Here is a 22,896-nt window from a genome sequence, read left to right as displayed (position 1 = left end):
ATTTGAGGAAGCAACTAAATAAATTGTAACAACATTTGATGTTACAAAGAAATATGGGAATGAAGTCCTTGTAGATGTGCTCAGTGATGGGGAGAGTTTATCTGTGATGGACACGGCTGTATCCACTACCTTTTGTAGGCTTTTCTGTTCTTGGATTTTGGTGTTTCTGTACCAGGCCGTGATGCAATTAGTTAGGATTATCTCCACCATGCATCTGTAGAAGTTTGTGTAAGTTTTAGATCACATGCTGTATCTGTGCAAACTTCTAAGAAAGTAGAGGTGCTGTCGTGCCTTCTCTGTGGTGGCACTTAGGTGCGACTACTTGGTCATTCAGAGTCTGATTTTGGGCAATCAGCACAGCTTTGTGGGCAAGAATTTGTGTCTGACAGATCTCCTGGAGTTCACCTGGACTAGAACTCTATTCCCTAACATAGGAAACTGAGGGGTGACTTGATATAGATATACCACATCATGGTCAGCAAAGCACATAGATTTTTTTCCCAGGGAGGTGGTGCAATAAAACTTGAGGGTATAGTTTTAAGATCAGAGGTAAAAGATTCAAGAGGGATATCAGAGGCAGCATCATTACACATAGTGTGGTATGGTGTGTATTTGGAATGAGCTGTCAGAAATTGTGTTTGACAGAGGCACATGAGCAACATTTAAAAGTCATCTGGAATAAGTACATGGAGAGGACAGGTTTAAAGTGCTATGAGCCAAACCTGGACAAATCGGACTCGCTCATTGGGCAGCACAGTTGGCATGGATGGTTTGAGCTGTTACATACCCCGTAACTGGGTTGCCAAACCAGCAGAAATGGACCACTTAGTTGGAGTCTGGTTTAACAGAAGCTAATAAAGTTTTATTCAAGAAATAAGTAACACAGTACTCTAATCGTAAGGATATAAATGCAACAGGTTAGCAATGATAAAACACACATGTACACAGAACTAGGGTAATAGGAATCAACCAAGCTCTATCGCAGTCTAGGGGTAAAATGATCAGTCTCAAGTGACGCAGAGTTCAGTTCAGCTTTGTACAGTTCGCAGTAATTGCTGTTGTGCCGTTGGAGAGAGAGAGAGAGAGAGAGAGATAGAGAGAGATAGAGATATGCAAATCTGATTCAGCAGACCTTTGATGTTCTTCGCAGTCAGCTCTTGGGCGGACCCTTTGTTATGTCTTCTGTGGTCACCAACTGTGACCCCTCTGCTCCGGATACGACTGTTCTTCCGCGGTAAACTCAGCACCCAGGCAAGGGCGGACACACACACCAGGTTCCCGCAGATCGTACCCTTTCACCCTGTGCGTCTATGGTCGGTTCCCGCGACCAGACCTCATAACTCCCACCAATTTGTGGGGGCACACCACTCTTCCAGGGTCTCGTTATCTTGTGATCTCGTGGTGTCATCGTCGTGCCTTAGCGAACCTGTTCTTTTTATCACCCTGCTGGAGTATCGCCTGTCCATCAAACTTCAAACAGTGCAGGTTCAAAGCAACCAGTCTGTCAATATTCTGAAGTGTGTTTCTTTCTCGTTAATCTCTCTCTTCTCTCTTATTAGCATTTTGAATGTTTCTCCATTGTCTCTCTTATCTCTCTCATCAGCATCAATCTTCTGATAACTTGGTTTGTCCTCAGAGCAAAAGGGCTTGTTTCCATACTGTATCCCTCTATAGGAAGTGTTTAAAGAGGAAAAGACATTATAATGAGAAAAAAGTACAAAAGTAGCAAATTCTAGTGCTGTAAACCAGTGAGACCCTTTTTGTGTATAGTTTGTCTTATTTAGAGTGTTATGCTTGCAATGGTGACAGATTAGCGAAGGCACACTGGGTTAATTCCTGTCTAAAGGCGTACACTTATGAGGAACATGCTGCTGCCTAAATACATTGGATTTTAGAAGATTGAGAGGTGATCTTATTGAAGCATAAGATTCTGAGGAAGGCTGACAAAGATACTAAACTGAAGCCTGCAGATATCCAACTAACAACCTATTCTGGAGAAAAGATAACTATTGCGGGAATGACATTTCTAACAACAAGCCACATTGGGCATGCATATGGTAAAAACAGGAAGGTCAGCATTGTGGGAATGTGAGTGGCTAAGACAACTACAACTTGATTGAAGATCCATCCAGTATTTGCATGCCACATCCACTGCAATAGGGTCAATTAAATACAAATTAAGAAAGGTACTGGACAATGCCACAGCAATGTTCATGGAAGGCACTGGAAAACTCAAAGACATCAAGGGTAAAATAGTGTTAAATGAAAATGCTACCTCCAAGTTTTACAAAGCCTGTCCAGTTTCTTATACTACCTGTGCTAAAGTAGCCAATGAGCAAGATAGCATGGAGGCTGAAGGAATTCTTTCCAAGGCTGACTGGAGCCCATGGGCAATGCCAGTGGTCCCAGTAGCCAAGAAAAATGGGTCTGTAAGGTTCTGTGGTGATTTTAAGGTCACCATTAACCCAGTACTGAAAGTAGATCAACACCCTCTGCCCAGGAAAGAGGATATCTTTGCAAACCTTTCTGGAGGAAAACACTTCAGTAAAATTGATTTAGCTGAGGCCTACCCACAGATAGAGATGGAGAATAGTCCAAAGTGTAAACACATACCATAAACACACACAAAGGGCTGTATTACTAAAATAGGCTTATTTTTGGAGCAGCATCTGCACCTGTACTCTAGCTATGGACCAGATGCTGCAAGGCTGTACAGGCCCTCATTGTTACTTGTAAAGACGACAAGAAACATTTCCAAAATCTAAAGACAATGTTAAAATGATTAGAAGATTATGGGTTCAGAGCATGAATTCTTTAAACCAAGCATCACTAAATGTGGTCACATCATCGACACAAAAGATTTACACCGCTTGAGAAAATTCAAGCAGTGGTGGATGCCATAAGGCCAAAGGACGTCTCAGAGTTTTGGTCCTTTTTAGAATTTGTCAATTACTATAACAGATTCCTGCCAAACCTGGCTACTGTGTTTCACCCCTTGAACTCATTACTACAGATCGGGAAGAAATGGCAAAGGACAAAGCAGTGTTAGGTGAAGGAAAAGGAAATGGTGACATCAGACACTATACTCACACATTATAATCCACATTATCCAGTGAAGTTTGTTCTGTACTGTTTGGGATGCAAATATATCCAGAAGAAAGATGTCCAGAGACAACTCCTACAACCACCACAGAGGAGGCCCCAGAACCTGAGATTGTTTCACAGCCACAAGTCTCACCTCCCAAGCAGAGTGATCCCCCTTGTCAGAAAAATGTTATCCCACAAGAGTAAGAAATCCTCCACAGCAATTAAGTATTTAGGCCTGAATGGGATAAATTAAAATTTACTGCTCTGTAGATGTCTGTATAGCAGTTGTGTTATATAGCATTACATACAAGTTGAGATGCATTAGTGTTGTGTATTTAATATTTCAAAAACATCTGAGTACCATTGTAAATATATTGCTTGATTAAGCATTCTTTATTGTTGACATAATGCATTGCAGGTTATACGTAAAAGTACATAAATGACACATGTCATTACGCCACCACGTTACATGCGTGTGCTTCACTTAAAGTAAAAAACAAAACTAAGGTGTTATTCTTGGCTCCATGTTCTAGTTTTGATTAGATTTATGTTTTGAAGTTATAAAACGTAACAGTAAATACCTTGTAACTTCTCTTCGTTTCTCTTCAAGTTCAGTCAAACTTTATTTCAGTTTAATGGCATAAATTATACTCAATTTTCAAAGTTTCTTCCATGAACTAAATTAGCTGGTTGTTGAGAACTTGTTAAAAAAATCCTTAGTCAAATGAAGCTGGAATATTTTATTACTCCATAAATAGAACTCAACAAGACATTATTTAATGAGATTTTAGGAAATAGAAGTCATAATTGATGGATAGACTGTAATTACCTGTACTGCTATAGGGCACTTCCTCAGAGGCATTGATGCATGCATTTTTAATTGGATTGTGACAACTGAATAAATCCCTATATGCATAAAAGTCAGTATTGGAAACAAACAAAAGTAGATGGAGCTTTATGCTTGTTTAGAGATTAATATACAGTATGTTACATTTGATATATACACTCAGTGGCTATTTTATTAGGTACAACTGTACATCTGCTCGTTAAGCATGCAGGTATGGTCAAGAGGTTCAGTTGCTGTTCAGAATAAATATCAGAATGGGAAGAAATGTGACCTACATTGGCACTGTAAATAACTGACCATGGAATGATTATTGGTACCAGACTTGAGTTCCTCAGAAACTTCTAATCTCCTGGGATTTTCATGCACAACAGTCTCTAGAGTTTGCAGAGAATGCGTGAAGTACATAAAGCACTTTATGGCCATCTATTCTTTAAGCGAAAATGCCTTAATAATGAGAGAAGTCAGAGAATAGCCATGCTGGTTTAAGCTGAAGGAAGGCAACAGTAACCCAAAAGAAACACACGTTACAACAGTGGTGTACAGAAGAGCGTCACTGAACACACAAGGTGTCGAATCTTAAAGTGGATGGGCTACAGCAGCAGAAGACCATGAACATACACTCAGTGGCCACTTTATTAGATACAAGTGGTACCAAATAAAATGGCCACTGAGTGTAATACACACAATTTATAGATAGATACTTCATTGATCCCAAGGAAATTAGTGTCGCAGCAACATTACAAGTGCACAGATATACAAATATTAGAAGAGATAGTTACAGTAAATTAATTTTCTTAAGCCAAATCACCTTCAAAGAATTCCAAATACCTTTGCTTGTCTGCAAAGGGAGCACATAAATGAACATAAATTACATAATTGGGATCTTATATTAAAGTTGTATAAGACTGTGGTGAGGCCAGATTTAGAGTATGGTATGCAGTTCTGGTTACCTGCCTACAGGAAAGATATCAACATGAAAGAGTACAGAGAAAATGTTCAAAGATGTTGCCAAGTTTTGAGGACCTGAGTTATAGGGAAAGATTGAATAAGTTAATAATTCATTCCCTGGAGCATTGCAGAATGAGGGGAGATTTGATAGAGGTGTACAAAATTCTGAGGGGTGTAGATAGGGGAAGTTGAGGGAACACACACCAATTCTCATCAACGGATCAGCAGTGGAAAGGGTGAGCAGTTTCAAGTTCCTGGGCGTCAACATCTCTGAAGATCTATCCTGGGTCCAACATACTGGTGCAATTACAAAGTAGACACAACAGTGGTTATATTTCATTAGAAGTTTGAGGAGACTTGGTATATCACCAAAGGCTTCGCAAATTTCTATGGATGTACCACAGAGAGCATTCTAACTGGCTGCATCACCATCTGGTATGGAAGAGACACTGCACAGGATCGGAAAAGGTGACAGAAAGTTGCAATCTCAGCCTGCTCCATCATGAGCAATAGTCACCCTAGCATTGAGGACATCTTCAAAAGAAGATGCCTCAAAAAGGCGGCATCCGTTATTAAGCACCCCAATCGGCCAGGACAGGCCCTCTCTTCATTGCTACCATCAACGGGAAGTACAGCAGCCTTAAGATGCATATTCAAGGTTCCACATGGTAGGCTTAGCCAGAAAGTCATGAGAAATACAGTATGATCCATGGATACTTGGCAGCATGGATTCAGAATTGGCTTCCTCACAGAAGAGGGTGGTAGCAGGTGAAGCACTTCTGCCTGGAGGTTGATAACCAGTGGTGTTCTGGAACAACTCTGTTTTGTTTATAAATGACTTGGATGAGAAAGTGGAATCATGGATTAGTAAATCTGCAGATGACATGAAGGCTGGTGGAGTTGTGAATAGTGAAGAAGGTTGTTTCAGATTATAATGGAATTGAGACAGGACACAGAGCTGGGTGGAGAAGTTGTAGATGGAGATCGATCTAGAAAAGTGTCAAGTGATACACTTTGGGAGATCAAACCTGAAGGCAGAGTACAAGGTCATAGCAGGATTCTTAGTAGTGTGGAGGTACAGAGGGATCTTAGGCTCCAAGTCCAGAGATTCCTCTAAGATGCCATGCAAGGTGGTTAAGACGGTGTATGGAGTGCTGGCCTTCATTAGTTGGGTGATTATGTTCAAGAGCCTTTAGGTAATGTTTCAGTTCTATAAAACTCTGGTTAGAAATGTTATAGATACTTTGAAATATTGTGTTCAGCTATGGTTGCTTCATTATAGGATATATATGGAAGCTATAAAGAGGATGCAGAGGAGAACTACCAGGATGCTGCCTGATTTAAAGAGCAAGTCTTATGCAGAAAGGTTAGGCTTTTTGCTTTGGAGGGAAGGATGAGTGGAGACTTGATAGAGGTATATAATATTATGGGAGGCAAAGATAGAGTGGACAGCCACCATCATTTTCCCAGTATGACAATGGCCACCTGAGGCCCTGTGTTGGTCGGGGTCAACCATGGATATTGTGTCTTCACAAGATCACAAGACAAAGGAGCAGTAGTAGGCCATTCAGCCCATCGAGTCTGCTCCACCACTCCACCATGAGCTAAACTATTCTCCCATCTAGTTCCAATTTCCAGCTTTTTCCCCATATCCCTTGATACCCTGACTAATTAGATACCTATCAATCTCCTCCTTAAACACCCTCAAAGATCAGGCCTCCACAGCTGTATGTGGCAATGAATTCCATAAATCTACATCCCTCTGGCTAAAAAAATTTCTCCTCATCTCTGCTTTAAATGGGTACCCTCTAATTCTAAGACTGTGGTCTCTTGTCCTGGACTCACCCACCAAGGGATACAGCCTTTCCACATCTACTCTGTCCAACCCTTTCAACATTCAAAATGTTTCTATGAGATTCCCTCTCATTCTTCTATACTTTAATGAATACAGTCCAAGAGCCAACAAACGCTCCTCATATGTTAGCCCCTGCATTCCAGGAATCATCCTCGTAAATCTTCTCTGAACTCTCTCCAACATCAGAACATCCCTTCTAAGATAGGGGGCCCAAAACTGCACACAGTATTCCAAATGAGGTCTCACCAGTGCCTCATAGAGCCTCATCAACACCTCCTTACTCTTATACCCTATTCCTCTTGAAAGCATTCGCTTTCCTTACTGTCAATCCAACCTGGTGGTTAACCTTTAGGGTATCCTGCACGAGAACCCCCAAGTCCCTTTGCACTTTCGATTTTTGAATTTTCTCCCCATCTAAATAATAATCTGCCCGATTATTTCTTCTTCCAAAATGTACAACCGTATATTTCTCAACATTGTATCTCGTCTGCCATCTTTGCCCACTCTCCGAAACTGACCAAGTCTCTCTGCAACCTTTCCATTTCTTCAACACTTCCCGCTCTTCCACCTATCTTGGTGTCATCCACAAACTTAGCAACAAAACCATTTAGTCCATAATCTAAATCATCGATATACATTGTAAAAAGAAGCGGCCCCAACACCAACCCCTGCGGAACACCACTAGTAACCGGCAACCAATCGGAATAGGATCCCTTTATTCCCACCCTTTGCTTTTTGCCTATCAGCCAATGCTCCACCCATTCCAATACCTTTCCTGTAATTCCATGGGCTTTCATCTTATTAAGCAGCCTCTTATGCAGCACCTTATCAAAAACCTTTTGAAAATCCAAATACACAACATCCACAACCTCTCCCTTGTCAATCTTATTTGAGATTACCTCAAAAAATTCCAATAGATTGGTGGGACAGGATCTTCCCTTCATGAAACCATGCTGGCTTGGGCCTATCTTGTTATGCACCTCGAGGTATTTCATAACCTCGTCCTTGAGGATTGACTCCAATAACCTTCCAACTACCGATGTCAGACTAATTGGTCCATAATTTTCTTTTTGCTGCCTCCCTCCTTTCTTAAACAGCGGAACTACATTTGCAACCTTCCAGTCCTCTGGAACCACGCCAGAATCTATTGATTCCTGGAAGATCATTTCCAATGCTTCCACGATCTCCAAGGTCACCTCTTTCAGAACCCGTGGGTGCACCTCATCTGGTCCGGGAGGCTTAATCTTTTCTTAGTCCATTTAGCTTCCCAAGCACTTTTTCTTTAGTAATCTTGACTGTACCTAATTCTATTCCCTGAGACCTCTGGCTATCAGGTATGTTGCTAATACCTTCCACTGTGAACACTGATGCAAAATACCCATTTAGTTCCTCTGCCATCTCTTTGTTACCCATTATAATTTCTCCAGCATCATTTTCAGTCGGTCCTATATCTACCCGTGTCACTCTTTTACTCTTCATATATTTTTTAAAAACTCTTAGCATCCTTTTTTATGTTAATTGCCAACTTCCTTTCATAATTCATCTTTTCTTTCCTATTGACTTTCTTAGTTCCCTTCTGTAAGTTTTTAAAAGTCATCCAGTCCTCAGTTTCCCACTAATTTTTGCTTCCTTGCACACTGTCTCTTTTGCTTTTATTTTAGCCTTAACCTCTCTCGTTAGCCACATTTGTGTCATTTTTCCATTCATGATTTTTTTTCTTGGAATATATTTTTCCTGCACTTTCCTTATTTCTTGTAGAAATTTCATCCAATTCTGCTCTACCATCCCTCCATCTAGCTTACTTTTCCAATCGACTTGGGCCAGTTCCTCTCTCATACCACTGTAATTTCCTTTGTTCCACTGAAATATCGATACACCTGATACCAGCTTCTCCTTTTCAAATTTGAAACTGAACTCAATCATATTATGATCACTACTTCCAAGGGGTTCCACTACCTCCAGCTCCCTAATCGCCTTCGGTTCATTACACAACACCCAATCCAAAACGGCCAATCCCCTGGTGAGCTTATGGACAAGCTACTCCAAAAAGCCATCCTGTAGGCATTCTACAAACTCCGTCTCCTGAGATCCAGTACCTTCCTGACTCTCCCAATCCACTTTCATATTAAAATCCCCCATAATTATCTTGATATTTTCCTTCTGACACGCTTTTTCTATTTCCAGTTGCAACTTGTAGTCCACATCCCGGCTGCTGTTTGTAGGCCTGTATATAACTGCTATCTTTTTACCCTTGGCATTTCTTAACTCGACCCATAAGGATTCTACCTCTTCTGATCCTATGTCTCTCCTTTCTAGTGATTTGATATCGTTGCTTACCATCAGGGCCACGCCACCTCCTTTACCTGCCTTCCTATCTTCCGTATACACTGTGTATCCTTGGACATTCAGCTCCCAATCACATCCATCATTTAGCCATGGCTCGGTGATGGCCACAATGTCATATCTTTTAACCCTTAGCTGTACAACAAGGTCATCCACTTTATTTCTTAGCTGTCTATGTGATACGCAAGCCAAAATATGGAGAGCAAGTTGTTGCCCATGCAGCAGGCTCCCCCTCTCCACTCTGCTGATGAATCCCAAGGAACGGCAGAGACCAATACTATATGGCACCAGCCTTTGCTCCTTCTCCTATCAGTAAAAGTGGTTCCACTGGGCTTAGTAGCTAAGCCACACATGAAGCTGGACTTGGTTGTCAGAGGCTGATTGAGAAGCACACCATTGGGAGCAGTTAATAAATAGTGGGAGCTTTTCTCCACTACCAGCTCCAGCTATAACAACCTTAAGGAACACAATGGCCATCTATCAGGTTAGTGTGAGAGGGGGAAAGTTTAGGAGAGATATCAGAGGTAGGATCTTTCACAGAGAGTGTTGGGTGCCTTTTACAATAGGGACACTTAAGAGACTCCTAGATATGCACAGGGATGTAAGAAAAATGGATGGTTATGGGCTATGTAGAAAGGAAGGGTTAGATTGATCAGGGAGTAGGTTTATATAGGTTGGCACAACATTGTAGGATAAAAGGCCCATAATGTCCTGTACTGTTCTCTGTTCTAGTTCTATAACTTATGCATTTTCACATTCTTAAATATGTTAATTTATCATAACCTGAAAAGCTCACTAGCTTTGGGGATTTTCCACTGAACAAGGAGTGGGAATCAAAAAATTAAGCCCAGCACTTTCTTTGTCTGTTTATTATCGACTCTAGAGTCAAAGGAAATATCAGGTGGCTAGAATCGACCTATTGGATGCTTGTAGCTAATTAGGTGGCAATGTGAGCTACAAAGGCTACTTTTTATTCAGGTTGGAACTCTTTAGACCAGCATCCTTAGGACTTCACGGATGCCAGACCACAGATATTGACCACGAGCATCTTCCTCTGAGAAGGCAAACTGTTCCAAATATAGGCACGGCTTCCAGCAACTGGTAGTAACCTGAAGCTTCTGTAAACTGGCTATCTACTAGATCACTGTCAGCGGCACTGCTAGATTAGTTAGCTAAAGGTTAGTACAGACCTCAGTCAATTTTAGATTTTAGTTAGTTCTGACTTAGAATTTGTTAATTGGCACAGATCTGTACTACAGATTCAAAACACGCTGGATTACGGGAATTGACAGATCACAGAATGCCAAACTAGAGAGTTTCAACCTGTATTAAAAACTGAGCACATCACAAGTTTTCAGTAGTGAACAATTGCTCAAATTGTTTCTCTTTATATCAGTCAAGCCAAGAGCACTGCTTGTCAGTTTGATATCCAAACTATATTAAATATGCTGCAATACAGCACACAGCGATTTCAGATTACATTAATCTAAACATTATAAAACATTCCAAAACAGGTTAAAATTCTTCTCACATTTTTATATCAGTTGTGTATTGTGTTATCAGGTCTTGAAATTTAATATCTCCCTTCCCTTTAATCTCTAGATACTATTTGCACATCCTTGATATATTTATTAAAATGATGCTTGCTATCAATTTTGAAATGGTTAGATGCCAAAGAAACATTCTGACAACAGCGTGACAACATGCATTGCAAAAATGTGATCAGAATTTAGGATGAAATTATAGTTCACTTGACTAGACAGGTTCTGTGAATGGTTATTTCCCAAGACAACTCACTTATTAGTACTCGAGTGTATACCTAAAATGGTAGGAAGCCATCGATCCCAGGGGATCATGGGTTTGTGCCTCTGGTGGACTGTGTCCTCTCCTGGGCGCAAACCTGGGCGGGAAGATTTGAAGAACCAGCTGTTGTCCATGCAGTGGGTTCCCTCTCTCTATGTCACTGATGTAGTCCAAGGGAAGGGCAACCGCCGATACAGCTCGACACCAGTATCGTCGCAGAGGTTGCCAGAGTGAAGTTGTAACTGACATCAAACTGCCTTAGGGACACCGGCTCCAGATTTCCTCCTCAGGGTTTACTCCCGAAGGCTTTCCCATGGGTGGGCAAAGCCGCAAGGCAGCAGAGGTTTGAAATCAGAGTTTTCCTTCCCCTAGGCGGGCTGCCTAGGGGTATACAATACATTAAAAAATTGAACACACATTCACCTACATTAGAAAAAGCAAAGAAAAACTGCTGACAGGTTTCTCCTCAAATACTACTGCTCAGTTTATATATTGAAAGCAGAAATTGTTTTGCTTAGTTATGATAATGACTCAACAATTGCTGCCAATTACCGCATCTCACCAGATTTATTAAATTCTAAATGTGACTAGTTTTGATAGCTTCTATTGCTGCTTTTGAAATTAAAAATAATGTGGTTAGTTGCTCCATCAGGAATCGGCACAGTCGTAAAACAATAAAGATCCAACAGATTTAAGACAGAACATAAATGTTATTTGAGGAAAGAAGTTAAACAGATGATTAACCAAATGTTCAATACTTCTCACTAGATTAGTCATTGGGTTAGTGTTTCCTTTGAGAATCTAGAGTTCTGCACAACACATACTGCTCAGTTGAATTATCATTTTGGTGTCCAATTAAAAACCTTCATTTAAAAAAAAACCTAAATAATGAAACAGTTCAGCATGGAAGGCTAAAACTACAAAAAAAAGCCATTAAGGGGACTGAGAAGCACTTGATGGTTAAGATATAGCTTGCTATCATATCAAGGTTGCTATTAGTATTAACTACAATCGATCACAAAGAATAGCAGGTGACAACCAGTAATTTAAAGATTCAAACTACATTTATTATCAAAGTTATGTAGGCAATATTCAACCCTGAGATTCGTCTTCCCACAGACAGTCTCGAAACAAAGAAGATCCACTGAACCCACTCAAAGGAAAACATCAAACCCACATCATGCTAAAAAAAAACACAAATCATGCAAACAAAAATTAAAAAAAGAACGAAAACCACAGAATATAAAACACCAAACCCAAAGGTCATCGAAAGAATCCAGTCACATACAATTTAGCTCAGTTTAGTACAATCTAGCACTGTCGTTCATTAACTCAGGCCACAGATTCAGTCCACCCAGATCAAAATTGCACAAAATAACAACAGAAAAAGGAGTGATCAGAAACCAGAAACTCATCATATCATGAACTGCAGAGTCCAATCCACAAACCGCGTCAATTAAATCTTGCCTAAGATCAAGGACTCCAGCAGTCACTCCCTGAACAACAGGAACAGAGAGATCGGACACGCGCATACACCTTCATCTGGGAGCAGTGTGCGAGTGGGAGAGAGAGAGAGAGACACACCATTGGAATGTAGGTAGGTGGCACTGAACACCCATCTACCTTCTGCTGTCATCCTTGATTATTTTCAGTCTTCCTCGACACTTTAATCAGCAAACTCGGAGAAAACTGGAGGCTTCTTGCCCTTGAGGCCACACACTTTTCTTGAAGCCTCTCCAAACTCCCACAGAGACAGCAAAGCACCAGATTGCTCAATTGACCCAAAAACACACCAACAGAATATAGACCATAGGCTCCAACAGGAACAGGACTATATTTAAGTAACAGAAGTGAAAGAAGTAATTTCGAGAACCGTCTGAAGGATGTTGCCCTTGGTTGCGGTGTTCTCTGGCCCCATCTTCTTCTGGAAGGATCAATGATTTTGCAACTGTTTTAAGAGGGTGATGGCACCACAGAGTGGCAAGTTTTTGTGTGCAGCTCCCAAGAGAATTAAAACTTTCTCCCATTTACAACTACTACAGCTGAAATCTACAGTCACAGTCTCTGCAGCATTGGTTCAAGTCATTTAAATCTACTATCATTTTTTTTTCAGAACCTGCAGATTTGGGACTCCTGTCCACCCAGCAGCTGTGTCCCCTTCTTTATAACTACATCGATACGTTGGGACCAGGTTAGATCCTCAGAGATGTTGACACCCAGGAACTTGAAGCTGCTCTCTCTCTCCACTTCTGAACCCTCTATGAGGATTGGTATGTGTTCCTTCGTCTTACCCTTCCTGAAGTCCACAACCAGCTCTTTTGTCTTACTGACGTTGAGTGCCAGGTTGTTGCTGCAACACCACACACTAGTTAGCATATCCCACTTCTGTGTGCCCTCTCATCGCCGTCTGAGATTCTACCAACAATGGTTGTATTGTCAGCAAATTTATAGATGGCATTTGAGCTATGGCTAGCTACACAGTCATATGTACACAGAGAGTAGAGCAGTGGGCTAAGCACACACCCCTGAGGTGCGCCAGTGATGATTGTCAGTGAGAAGGATAAGTTATCAGCAATCCACACAGACATAGAAACATAGAAAATAGGTGCAGGAGTAGGCCATTCGGCCCTTCGAGCCTGCACCGCCATTTATTATGATCATGGCTGATCATCCAACTCAGAACACCGCCCCAGCCTTCCCTCCATACCCCCTGACCCCCGTAGCCACAAGGGCCATATCTAACTCCCTCTTAAATATAGCCAATGAACTGGCCTCAACTGTTTCCTGTGGCAGAGAATTCCACAGATTCACCACTCTCTGTGTGAAGAAGTTTTTCCTAATCTCGGTCCTAAAAGGCTTCCCCTCTATCCTCAAACTGTGACCCCTCGTTCTGGACTTCCCCAACATCGGGAACAATCTTCCTGCATCTTGCTTGTCCAATCCCTTTAGGATCTTATACGTTTCAATCAGATCCCCCCTCAATCTTCTAAATTCCAACGAGTACAAGCCCAGTTCATCCATTCTTTCTTCATATGAAAGTCCTGCCATCCCAGGAATCAATCTGGTGAACCTTCTCTGTACTCCCTCTATGGCAAGGATGTCTTTCCTCAGATTAGGGGACCAAAACTGCACACAATACTCCAGGTGTGGTCTCACCAAGGCCTTGTACAACTGCAGTAGTACCTCCCTGCTCCTGTACTCAAATCCTCTCGCTATAAATGCCAGCATACCATTCGCCTTTTTCACCGCCTGCTGTACCTGCATGCCCACTTTCAATGACTGGTGTATAATGACACCCAGGTCACGTTGCACCTCCCCTTTTCCTAATCGGCCACCATTCAGATAATAATCTGTTTTCCTATTTTTGCCACCAAAGTGGATAACTTCACATTTATCCACACTAAATTGCATCTGCCATGAATTTGCCCACTCACCCAACCTATCCAAGTCACCCTGCATCCTCTTAGCATCCTCCTCACAGCTAACACTGCCACCCAGCTTCGTGTCATCCGCAAACTTGGAGATGCTGCATTTAATTCCCTCATCCAAGTCATTAATATATATTGTAAACAACTGGGGTCCCAGCACTGAGCCTTGCGGTACCCCACTAGTCACCGCCTGCCATTCTGAAAAGGTCCCGTTTATTCCCACTCTTTGCTTCCTGTCTGCTAACCAACTCTCCACCCACACCAATACCTTACCCCCAATACCGTGTGCTTTAAGTTTGCACACTAATCTCCTGTGTGGGACCTTGTCAAAAGCCTTTTGAAAATCCAAATATACCACATCCACTGGTTCTCCCCTATCCACTCTACTAGTTACATCCTCAAAAAATTCTATGAGATTCGTCAGACATGATTTTCCTTTCACAAATCCATGCTGACTTTGTCCGATCATTTCACCGCTTTCCAAATGTGCTGTTATCACATCCTTGATAACTGACTCCAGCAGTTTCCCCACCACCGACGTTAGGCTAACCGGTCTATAAATCCCTGGTTTCTCTCTCCCTCCTTTTTTAAAAAGTGGAGTTACATTAGCCACCCTCCAATCCTCAGGAACTAGTCTAGAATCTAACGAGTTTTGAAAAATTATCACTAATGCATCCACTATTTCTTGGGCTACTTCCTTAAGCACCCTGGGATGCAGACCATCTGGCCCTGGGGATTTATCTGCCTTCAATCCCTTCAATTAACCTAACACCACTTCCCTACGAACATGTATTTCGCTCAGTTCCTCCATCTCACTGGACCCTCTGTCCCCTACTATTTCTGGAAGATTATTTATGTCCTCCTTAGTGAAGACAGAACCAAAGTAATTATTCAATTACTTTAGACTACTTTAGACTTCAATTACTTTAGACTACGGTCTACCGGCTAGGAAGTCGAGGATCCAATTGCAGAGGGAGGTACAGAGGCCCAGGTTCTGCAACTTCTCAATCAGGATTGTGGAAATGATGGTATTAAATGCTCAGCTATAGTCAATGAACAGCATCCTGGCGTAGGTGTTTGTGTTGTCCAGGTGGTCTAAAGCCATGTGGACAGCCATTGAGATTACGCCTGCTGTTGGCCTATTGCGGCGATAGGCAAATCGCAATGGGTCCCGGTCCTTGCTGAGGCAGGAGTTCAGTTTGGTCATAACCAACCTCTCAAGGCATCTCATCACTGCCGATGTGAGTGTTACCAAGCAATAGTCATTAAGGCAGCCCATGTTATTCTTCTTAGGCACTGGTATAATTGTTACCTTTTTGTAGCAACTGGAGGTCCTTAATAATGGATGCCAGGTATCCAGGTATATCCTACAGAAGGTCATCGAGTGAGCACAAAGGCAATTCTGTGTGAAGTTAGAGACACAAATGAACGCATGTCAACTGTGACAGAGTTTACATGCCATTACTCCCCACAAGGCAAAACCGTTCAGAATAAATGGCTGTGATGCTTCACTCTCCGATGAGTTCAATGCCTTTTCGTTTTGAAAACTTTGAAAGAGAGAATAACACTAAGCCTGGGCAAATCCCCTCAGTATCTGGCAATCCTGTGATCTCTGTCTCACAGTTGGACATCAGAACATCCTTCAAGAGAGTGAATCCTTGCGAGATGGTATACCTGGCAAGGTACTGCATATCTGCACTGATCAACCAACTGGAACATTCAAGGACATCTGAGATTGCCACTTGCTTCAGAAAGGCATCAATCATCTTGACACCCAAGAAGAGCAGGTCTGTTCTACAATTATTGCCTGGTACGATGAAGTGCATTGAGAGGTTGGTCATGGCTAGAATTAACACCTGCCTAATCAAGGGCCTGGACCCGGACCCGGACCCGCTACAATCTGCCTCCTGCCACAGAAGATCTACAGCAATGCAATTTTACTAGTTCTCCACTTGGCCTTGGAGCATCTAGACATCAGTAAAGCATATTGATTACAGCTCAGCGTTCAACACCATTATCCTCTTGCTACTGATCAACAAGCTTCAAAACCTGGGCCTCCCTTTGCAACTGCATGTTCACCTTTTTTATTGGGAAACCACAGTGTGGTTTGTAATCACATCATCGCCTCAATGACAATCAACACAGGCGTGCCCCAAGCATGTATGCTTAGCCCTCTGTTCTACTTATGAATGTGGTTTGGCACAGCTCAAATGGCATCTGAGAATCGGTGATAACACCAGTTATTGGCAGAATTTCAGATGGTGAGGAAGCATACAGGAGTGAGACAGACTGGCTGGTTGAGTGATATTACAACATTCATGCACTCAGTGTCAGCAAGATCAAGGAATTGTTTGTGGACTTCAGGAAGGGGAAGTCAGAATCAGAACCAGGTTTATTATCACTGGCATGTGACATGAAATGTGTTAACTTAGCAGTAGCTATTCAATGCAATACACAATATGAAAGAAAAAAAACAATAAATCAACTGCAGTATACGCCTACCGAACAGACCAAAAACAGTGCAAAAAAACAGAAACTCTAGATATTGAAAAAAATATAGAAGTCAGGAGAACACACACCAATCATCATTAAGAGGTCAGCAGTAGAAAATAGGAGCAGCTTCAAGCTCCTGGGCTTCAGCATCTCAGAGGACCTATCCTGGGCCCAACATGTTGATGCAATAATGAAAAAGGCACACTGGCAACTCTCTTTTACTAGGAGTTTAAAGAGATTTGGTCTGTCACCAAACACCCTTGAAAATTTCAACAGTACAGTGGAGAGGTTCTGACTGGTTGTATCACGGCCTGGTATGGAGCCTCCAATGCTTGAGATTGCAAGAAGCTGCAGTGGGTTGCACACTCAGCCAGTCCTATCACGGGCACCAAGGACATCTTCAAGAGGCGGGTCCTCAAGAAGGCAGTATCCATTATTACAGATCTTCACCATGAGGGACATGCCTTCTTCAGTTTACTACCATCTTGAAGGAGGTACAGGAGCCTGGTACATATTTGACAATATAAGTCAGTGATAACAAACATGATTCTAATTCTGAACTGCTTCAGGCCCAATTGATATTAAAGTAAATCAAGAATGTGACTTCAAAGTCAAAATAAGATTATTGTCAAAGCACGAATACACTCAGTGCCTATATTATTCAAGAGTCAGGATTGTTTAATGTTGACATATCCCCTGTTCCGGTTTAAGATGGTGCTAGTGAGATACAGCGATGCCTTACTAGCAGCAAATAAATCTTCTAACTTCTCTGTTAATCACCCTTTTTCTGGACAACAATCACTGCAATCAATAGTCTATAACTTCCCCTTTGGGGTTGTGCTTTTGAACTGCCTGTATGACCTGCCGTTTTTGCAGTGTGAAATGGAGTTTCAAACATGCTGTAGGTTGCGGCGTAGTGAGTACAGGCCAAACCAAGGCAGTAGGGTCCACGCCCAAGAGTGACGAATGAGCTGATGACTGTCCATTGCTGGAGTGGACCGGGGCTGAATCAAAGCAGCAGGACCCGGGAAAAGAGTGAGGAATGAACTGATGTCTATCCATTGCTGGAGTGGACCGGGGAAAAGAGGGAGGAACAAGCCAATCCTTGGCTGATTTAAGCACCAGGCCAGATTGAAAAGGTCATTGTGTTGGAGCCAAAGGCAAGGGATGGGCTGGTGTTTAGCTTGCTGCTCTCCAAGGTTTACTCATCTCTGCGCTGAACTGAGGCTGTGGCCTGCAACTAATGGGCTCCTGGAATGACTGCAGAGATGAACTGGCTGTTGATTCACTTTTGCTAACTTTAGTTCTGAGTGTTATTTATTTACTTTTTATAAGTAGAACACTTTGATTAGTCCCTACAAAACCAGAGGATGATTTTATAAACATGTTTGGTGAACAAAGTGGCAATTCTGCAAGTGGAGCATGTGGGCACCCACAAATCTACAAGTCTTGAAGGGGTCTTCTCAGTTAAAAAAACTCAGTTATCCTTAGTCACCCGAGCTAGGGCTTTGGCATTTCTCCTTTCTTGTTTTAAATCCCTAGCCTTTGTCCTTGCTATTCGTCTGGACTGCCAGCTCTACCCTTTTTCAAATGGCTCATACATCTAGGCTAAACCATACTTTTTGTTTGTCAACAGCAGACAATGGTGGGGCAAGACTGCAGATAGTGTGACTCACATGATTAAATCATTCAGTACCAGTTATTAAAGCTTCTTTTTTTGCTATGGTGTATATCAAGATAAAGGAGATCTATCAACTTGTTCTACTGTACAACTGTGCAACTTTGCCCTCTGACAATGTCTCCCAATCTCTGCATTTACTAAACCACATGCATGTTCTCCCAAATCTTTTTCATACTTGAACTTAGTTCCTCACAGCTGCTCTTCTCCATTCAATTTCACAGAACAGTTGTTCCTGCACAAAAGTGTGAGCTGTTCAGGTCATCTCTATTTGAAGCAGTGGTGAATTGTTACAGTTCAGAGATCGGCTGCTGGACTCTGTCAGGAAACACCAGCTAACATCTGGTTAAAGACTCCTATGTTCCCAAAAACGTACATGCCAGTCTTTAATTTGCTGACACCTATGCTGGGTAATGTTGGTAGTTCTGCACATAAATGCCAGCTTCTTGCAGCAACAACTGGGCTGCTACGACTTTAAGGTGGTCCTCATCAAACTTCAGGGTGTACGGTAGTAAAGCAGTCAGAAATTCAAGTTATGAAATGGCTCATGTTGGAGAGCTTTTTCAAAGTATTAGCACAAGAATGAAAGCCTGAAGAGCCAGCTTCTCCAATATATGACACACTAAAGACAATTAAAATCTTGGTAGAGATACCAAAAATCTTTTTTTCTTAAATTGAGTGACAGTTTCAAAATGAGAAAGAGAGTGAAACTTGAGGATGATGACAAAATTATCAGCCAGGGAATTATCCAGATTGGAATGGCACTTTAAGCCCTTCACATTATCCATAATGCAGACTTCATTACAGGCAAATTTAACACCACTGATGAAGCTTTATGCTGCAAGCACTGAAGCTAATTTTCCAATCAGTCAAGCCACAGTGCTTACACAAATCACAGATCATTTATAGCCATTATGATAAAAGCAAATCCTTTATAATCAAAGTTAGGCTGTTTTACAGTCATCACTCATTATATAGATCATGCATTTAGAAAAATACATGATCTATATCAATACATAATAATGATTATAAAGATCAACACGACGGCAAATTTCTTGGCCATGAAATATTTGATGTATCACTGGTTAAAAAGTTTTGTGATAGAGGATTAGTCTTTCTGCAGAAGTGCCAATACAATATACATATTATTTTTAGTGATCACACACTTTACATCAGTGTTGCAATGAATAATGGTACAATTCTCACAACAGAATAATGTTAAGATAACACTATGGCTCTTAAGGAACTATCTTGAAGAAGTGATGGCTGATCCTAAGGAACTGCTGTCCCTTGACAGCAAATGGAAAATATAAGATTTTAGGAAAACAAAGCACCAAATGGGGGAAATGCAGTTACATTAAAATAAATTCTTCATAAATGATATCGAGTAGGAAATCAAATCTGCATTTGTTCTTATACATGAACAGCAGGTTTTGGCATGACTTCTATTTACACATCTTTCTCTTAAATCACTGACCAGCAAAAAAAGTGAACTTTTATGTAGTATAAATGAGCTATGCTTTTGCTTTTTTATTCTTCTCCTTATGCAATCACTCGTGGTCAAAGATGACTTACTCGTATTCCAGTTCTAGATGACATGAGATCTGCAGACTCTACCACATGCAACAGAAAATACTTAATTAGATGGGTGAATAGATAATATGGGGTGCAGAGTTACATCTACCCCTTGCGTTGGACTCCATTGTGAAACTGATTAAGATTTTTAAGGTTCTTTACTGCCATATCAGCTATCCTTTCCCTAATTTGATTGGACATGGGACAGGAATACTCTCAAGTTAGTGAAGCTACTTATTTTCAGGGAAGTTTCGAGAACACCCTTGAAGCATTCCTCTGTTCTGATGATTTTTTGTTCTAAGTATCGGTACTGAGTCTGCTGCTGAGCACACAAACAAAATGCTTTTGAGAGTACTTCTCCATGTGTTCAGCTGCCTGGTGTAGGTGGCTCAGGACTCTGTAGCATTCAAGAGAGCAGGGACCATTGCCACCTAGTGGAATCTACAGTTCTGTGCTCAATTTGAGGTCTAAATCTGCAACTGTTTCCACAGATGGCCAAAGGACGTGCACTGGACATGGTGGTAAATTTCATTAGCAATGTCTGGCGTGCCTCATAGGGTATGTAACAAGTTCCATACTTTGTAGAGTCTTCGATATCTTGTGGCATTATATAAGATATAGGAACAGAATTAGGCCATTTAGCCCATTGAGTCTACTCTGCCATTTCAGCATGACTGATCCATTTTGCCTCTCAGTCCCAATCTCCTGCCTTCTCCCCATATCCCTTTATACTCTGCATAATCAAGAACCTATTAACCTATGTCTTAAATATAACCAATGACTTGCCCTCCACAGCCACCTACTGCAACAAATTCCACAGGTTCACCACTCTCTGGCTAAAAAAATTATGCCACTCTATTCTAAGACTGTGTCCTCTTGTCTTAGACTCCCCACCATAGGAAACATCCTCTCCACATCCACTCTACTCAGCTCTTACAACATTCCTTAAGTTTCAATGAGGTCACCTCTCATTCATCTGAATTCCAGTAAATACAGGCCCAGAGTCATCAAACGCTGTTCATATGACAAGCTATTCAATACTGGAATGATTTTTGTGAACCTCCTTTGAACCCTCTCCCATGTCAGCACATCCTTTCTAAGATAAAGGGTCCAAAATTGCTCACAATATTCCAAGTGAGGCCTCACCAGTGCTTTATAAAGCCTCAACATGACATCCTTGCTTTTATATTCTAGTCCTCTTGAAATGAATGTTAGCATCGCATTTGCCTTCTTGACCACTGACTCAAGCTGCAAATAATCTTTAGGGAATCCTGCAAGTCCTCCCAAGTCCCAAGTCCTTTTGCACCTCAGATTATTGAATTTTCTCTCCATTTAGAAAATAGTCTACCCTTTTATTCCTTCTACCAAAGTGCATGACCATACACTTCCCGACACAGTTTTCCATCTGCCACTTCGCTGCTTATTCTCCTAAACTGTCTATACCCTTCTGTAGCTTCTTTACTTTCTCAAAACTACCAGTCCCTCCATCTATCTTCATATATGTTAATAGTGTCACCTTTATTTTGACAGTATTTAATATAAGACTAGTTCTCTTGATCAGTTTGATGAATGAGCCCAGCTTGCCAAGAAACAAGAATGTTGTGGGATATCATAGGAGTACCTTCACTAAAGGACTGCAGTGGTTTAAGGTAGCAACTGCCATCAGCTTCTCAAGGGCAATTGTTGATAGGTAATAAATACTGGTCTTCCCTGAGGCAACTTAATCCTGAAAAATGAATACATAGAACGTTATAATCACACAAAGAAAAATGTCTATGTTTATGGGGTCAAACCATCTCATTGCTAGGAAATTTTTGCAGGGGTTCTACAAGACACTGGACTAAGCCTAAATCTTGTCACATTCAGTGTTTACTCCTTCACCATAAATTAAAATGGGGATATTTGCTGATATTTGTCCAGTGTTCAGTTCTATTCCCTACTCCTCAGGCAAGAACCTTCATACTTGGGCCAATATAACATTGGGCAAGTAACATTAGCAGCACATTGGTGACAAGCAAAGGCATGAACAATTTACCCCCTCTCCTTGACATCCAGCAGTACTACCATCACCAAATTCTTCAACATTATGACAGTATCACAAGCCAGACACTTAAATTTGACTACAATACTGCGACAACAAAACAAGTCAGAGGCTGGGAATTTTAAGATGTGTCTAATCACCAAACATTTCTAGTATCTTCAAGGCATTTCATTACTGTGATGGAACATTGGTCATCTGCCCAAATGGGTACAGCTACAAAAACATAAGAAATTCAAAAGGATCCAGGATAAAGTAGTTGTTTAAACAGTGCCCACTCCACCATTTTAAACACCAGAGCATGCAAAGCACCAATAGCAAAATACTAATACGAGAAAATCACACACACAAATATAAAGAGGAACTCAGCAGGCCAGGCAGCATCTATGGAAAAGAGTAAACAGTCAACACTTCGGGCCAAGACACTTCTTCAAAACTGAAAAGATAGGGGAGAAGTCAGAATAAAAAGGTGGTTGAAGGGGTGGAAGAAGTACAAGGCAGTAGGAGATAGGTGAAACCGGGAGGGCAGGAAGGGGTGAAGTTAAGAGCTGGTAAATTGATTGGTGAAATAGATACAGGGTTGGAGAAGGGGGAATGTGATAAGAGGGAACAGAAGACCATGTAAGAAAGGGAAGGGGGAGGAGCACCAGGAAGAGAAAGCCTGAGAGGTAAACAAGAATGGAAACGGTGAAGCGGGGGGGGGGGGGCAGCAATTACCGGAAGTTCATGCCACCAGGTTCGAAGCTAACCAGATGGAATATAAGGTGTTGCTCCTCCAACCTTAGTGTGGCCTCATCTTGG

The 22,896-nt window shown here is 41.6% G+C and overlaps 1 protein-coding gene across 4 annotated transcripts in view; it reads right to left on the bottom strand.

Moving 5' to 3' along the window:
- wdr25 (WD repeat domain 25) overlaps positions 1–22,896 on the bottom strand; it is a 68,514-nt gene that overhangs the window by 24,831 nt on the left and 20,787 nt on the right. For 3 of the 4 annotated variants that reach the window (XM_072270517.1, XM_072270527.1, XM_072270546.1), the window contains one exon: positions 15,624–15,713. The exons of the other annotated variant lie outside the window; for it this stretch is intronic. In XM_072270517.1, the coding sequence (XP_072126618.1) occupies positions 15,624–15,713 (90 nt within the window). The remainder of the gene's footprint in view (positions 1–15,623; positions 15,714–22,896) is intronic. 4 annotated transcript variants of the gene reach the window in all.

The sequence above is a fragment of the Mobula birostris genome, chromosome 1 (genome assembly GCF_030028105.1).
Source record: "Mobula birostris isolate sMobBir1 chromosome 1, sMobBir1.hap1, whole genome shotgun sequence".
NCBI lineage: Eukaryota > Metazoa > Chordata > Chondrichthyes > Myliobatiformes > Myliobatidae > Mobula > Mobula birostris.
The sequence above is the reverse complement of the archived record's forward strand: the minus strand, read 5'-3'. Positions and strand labels throughout refer to the sequence as shown.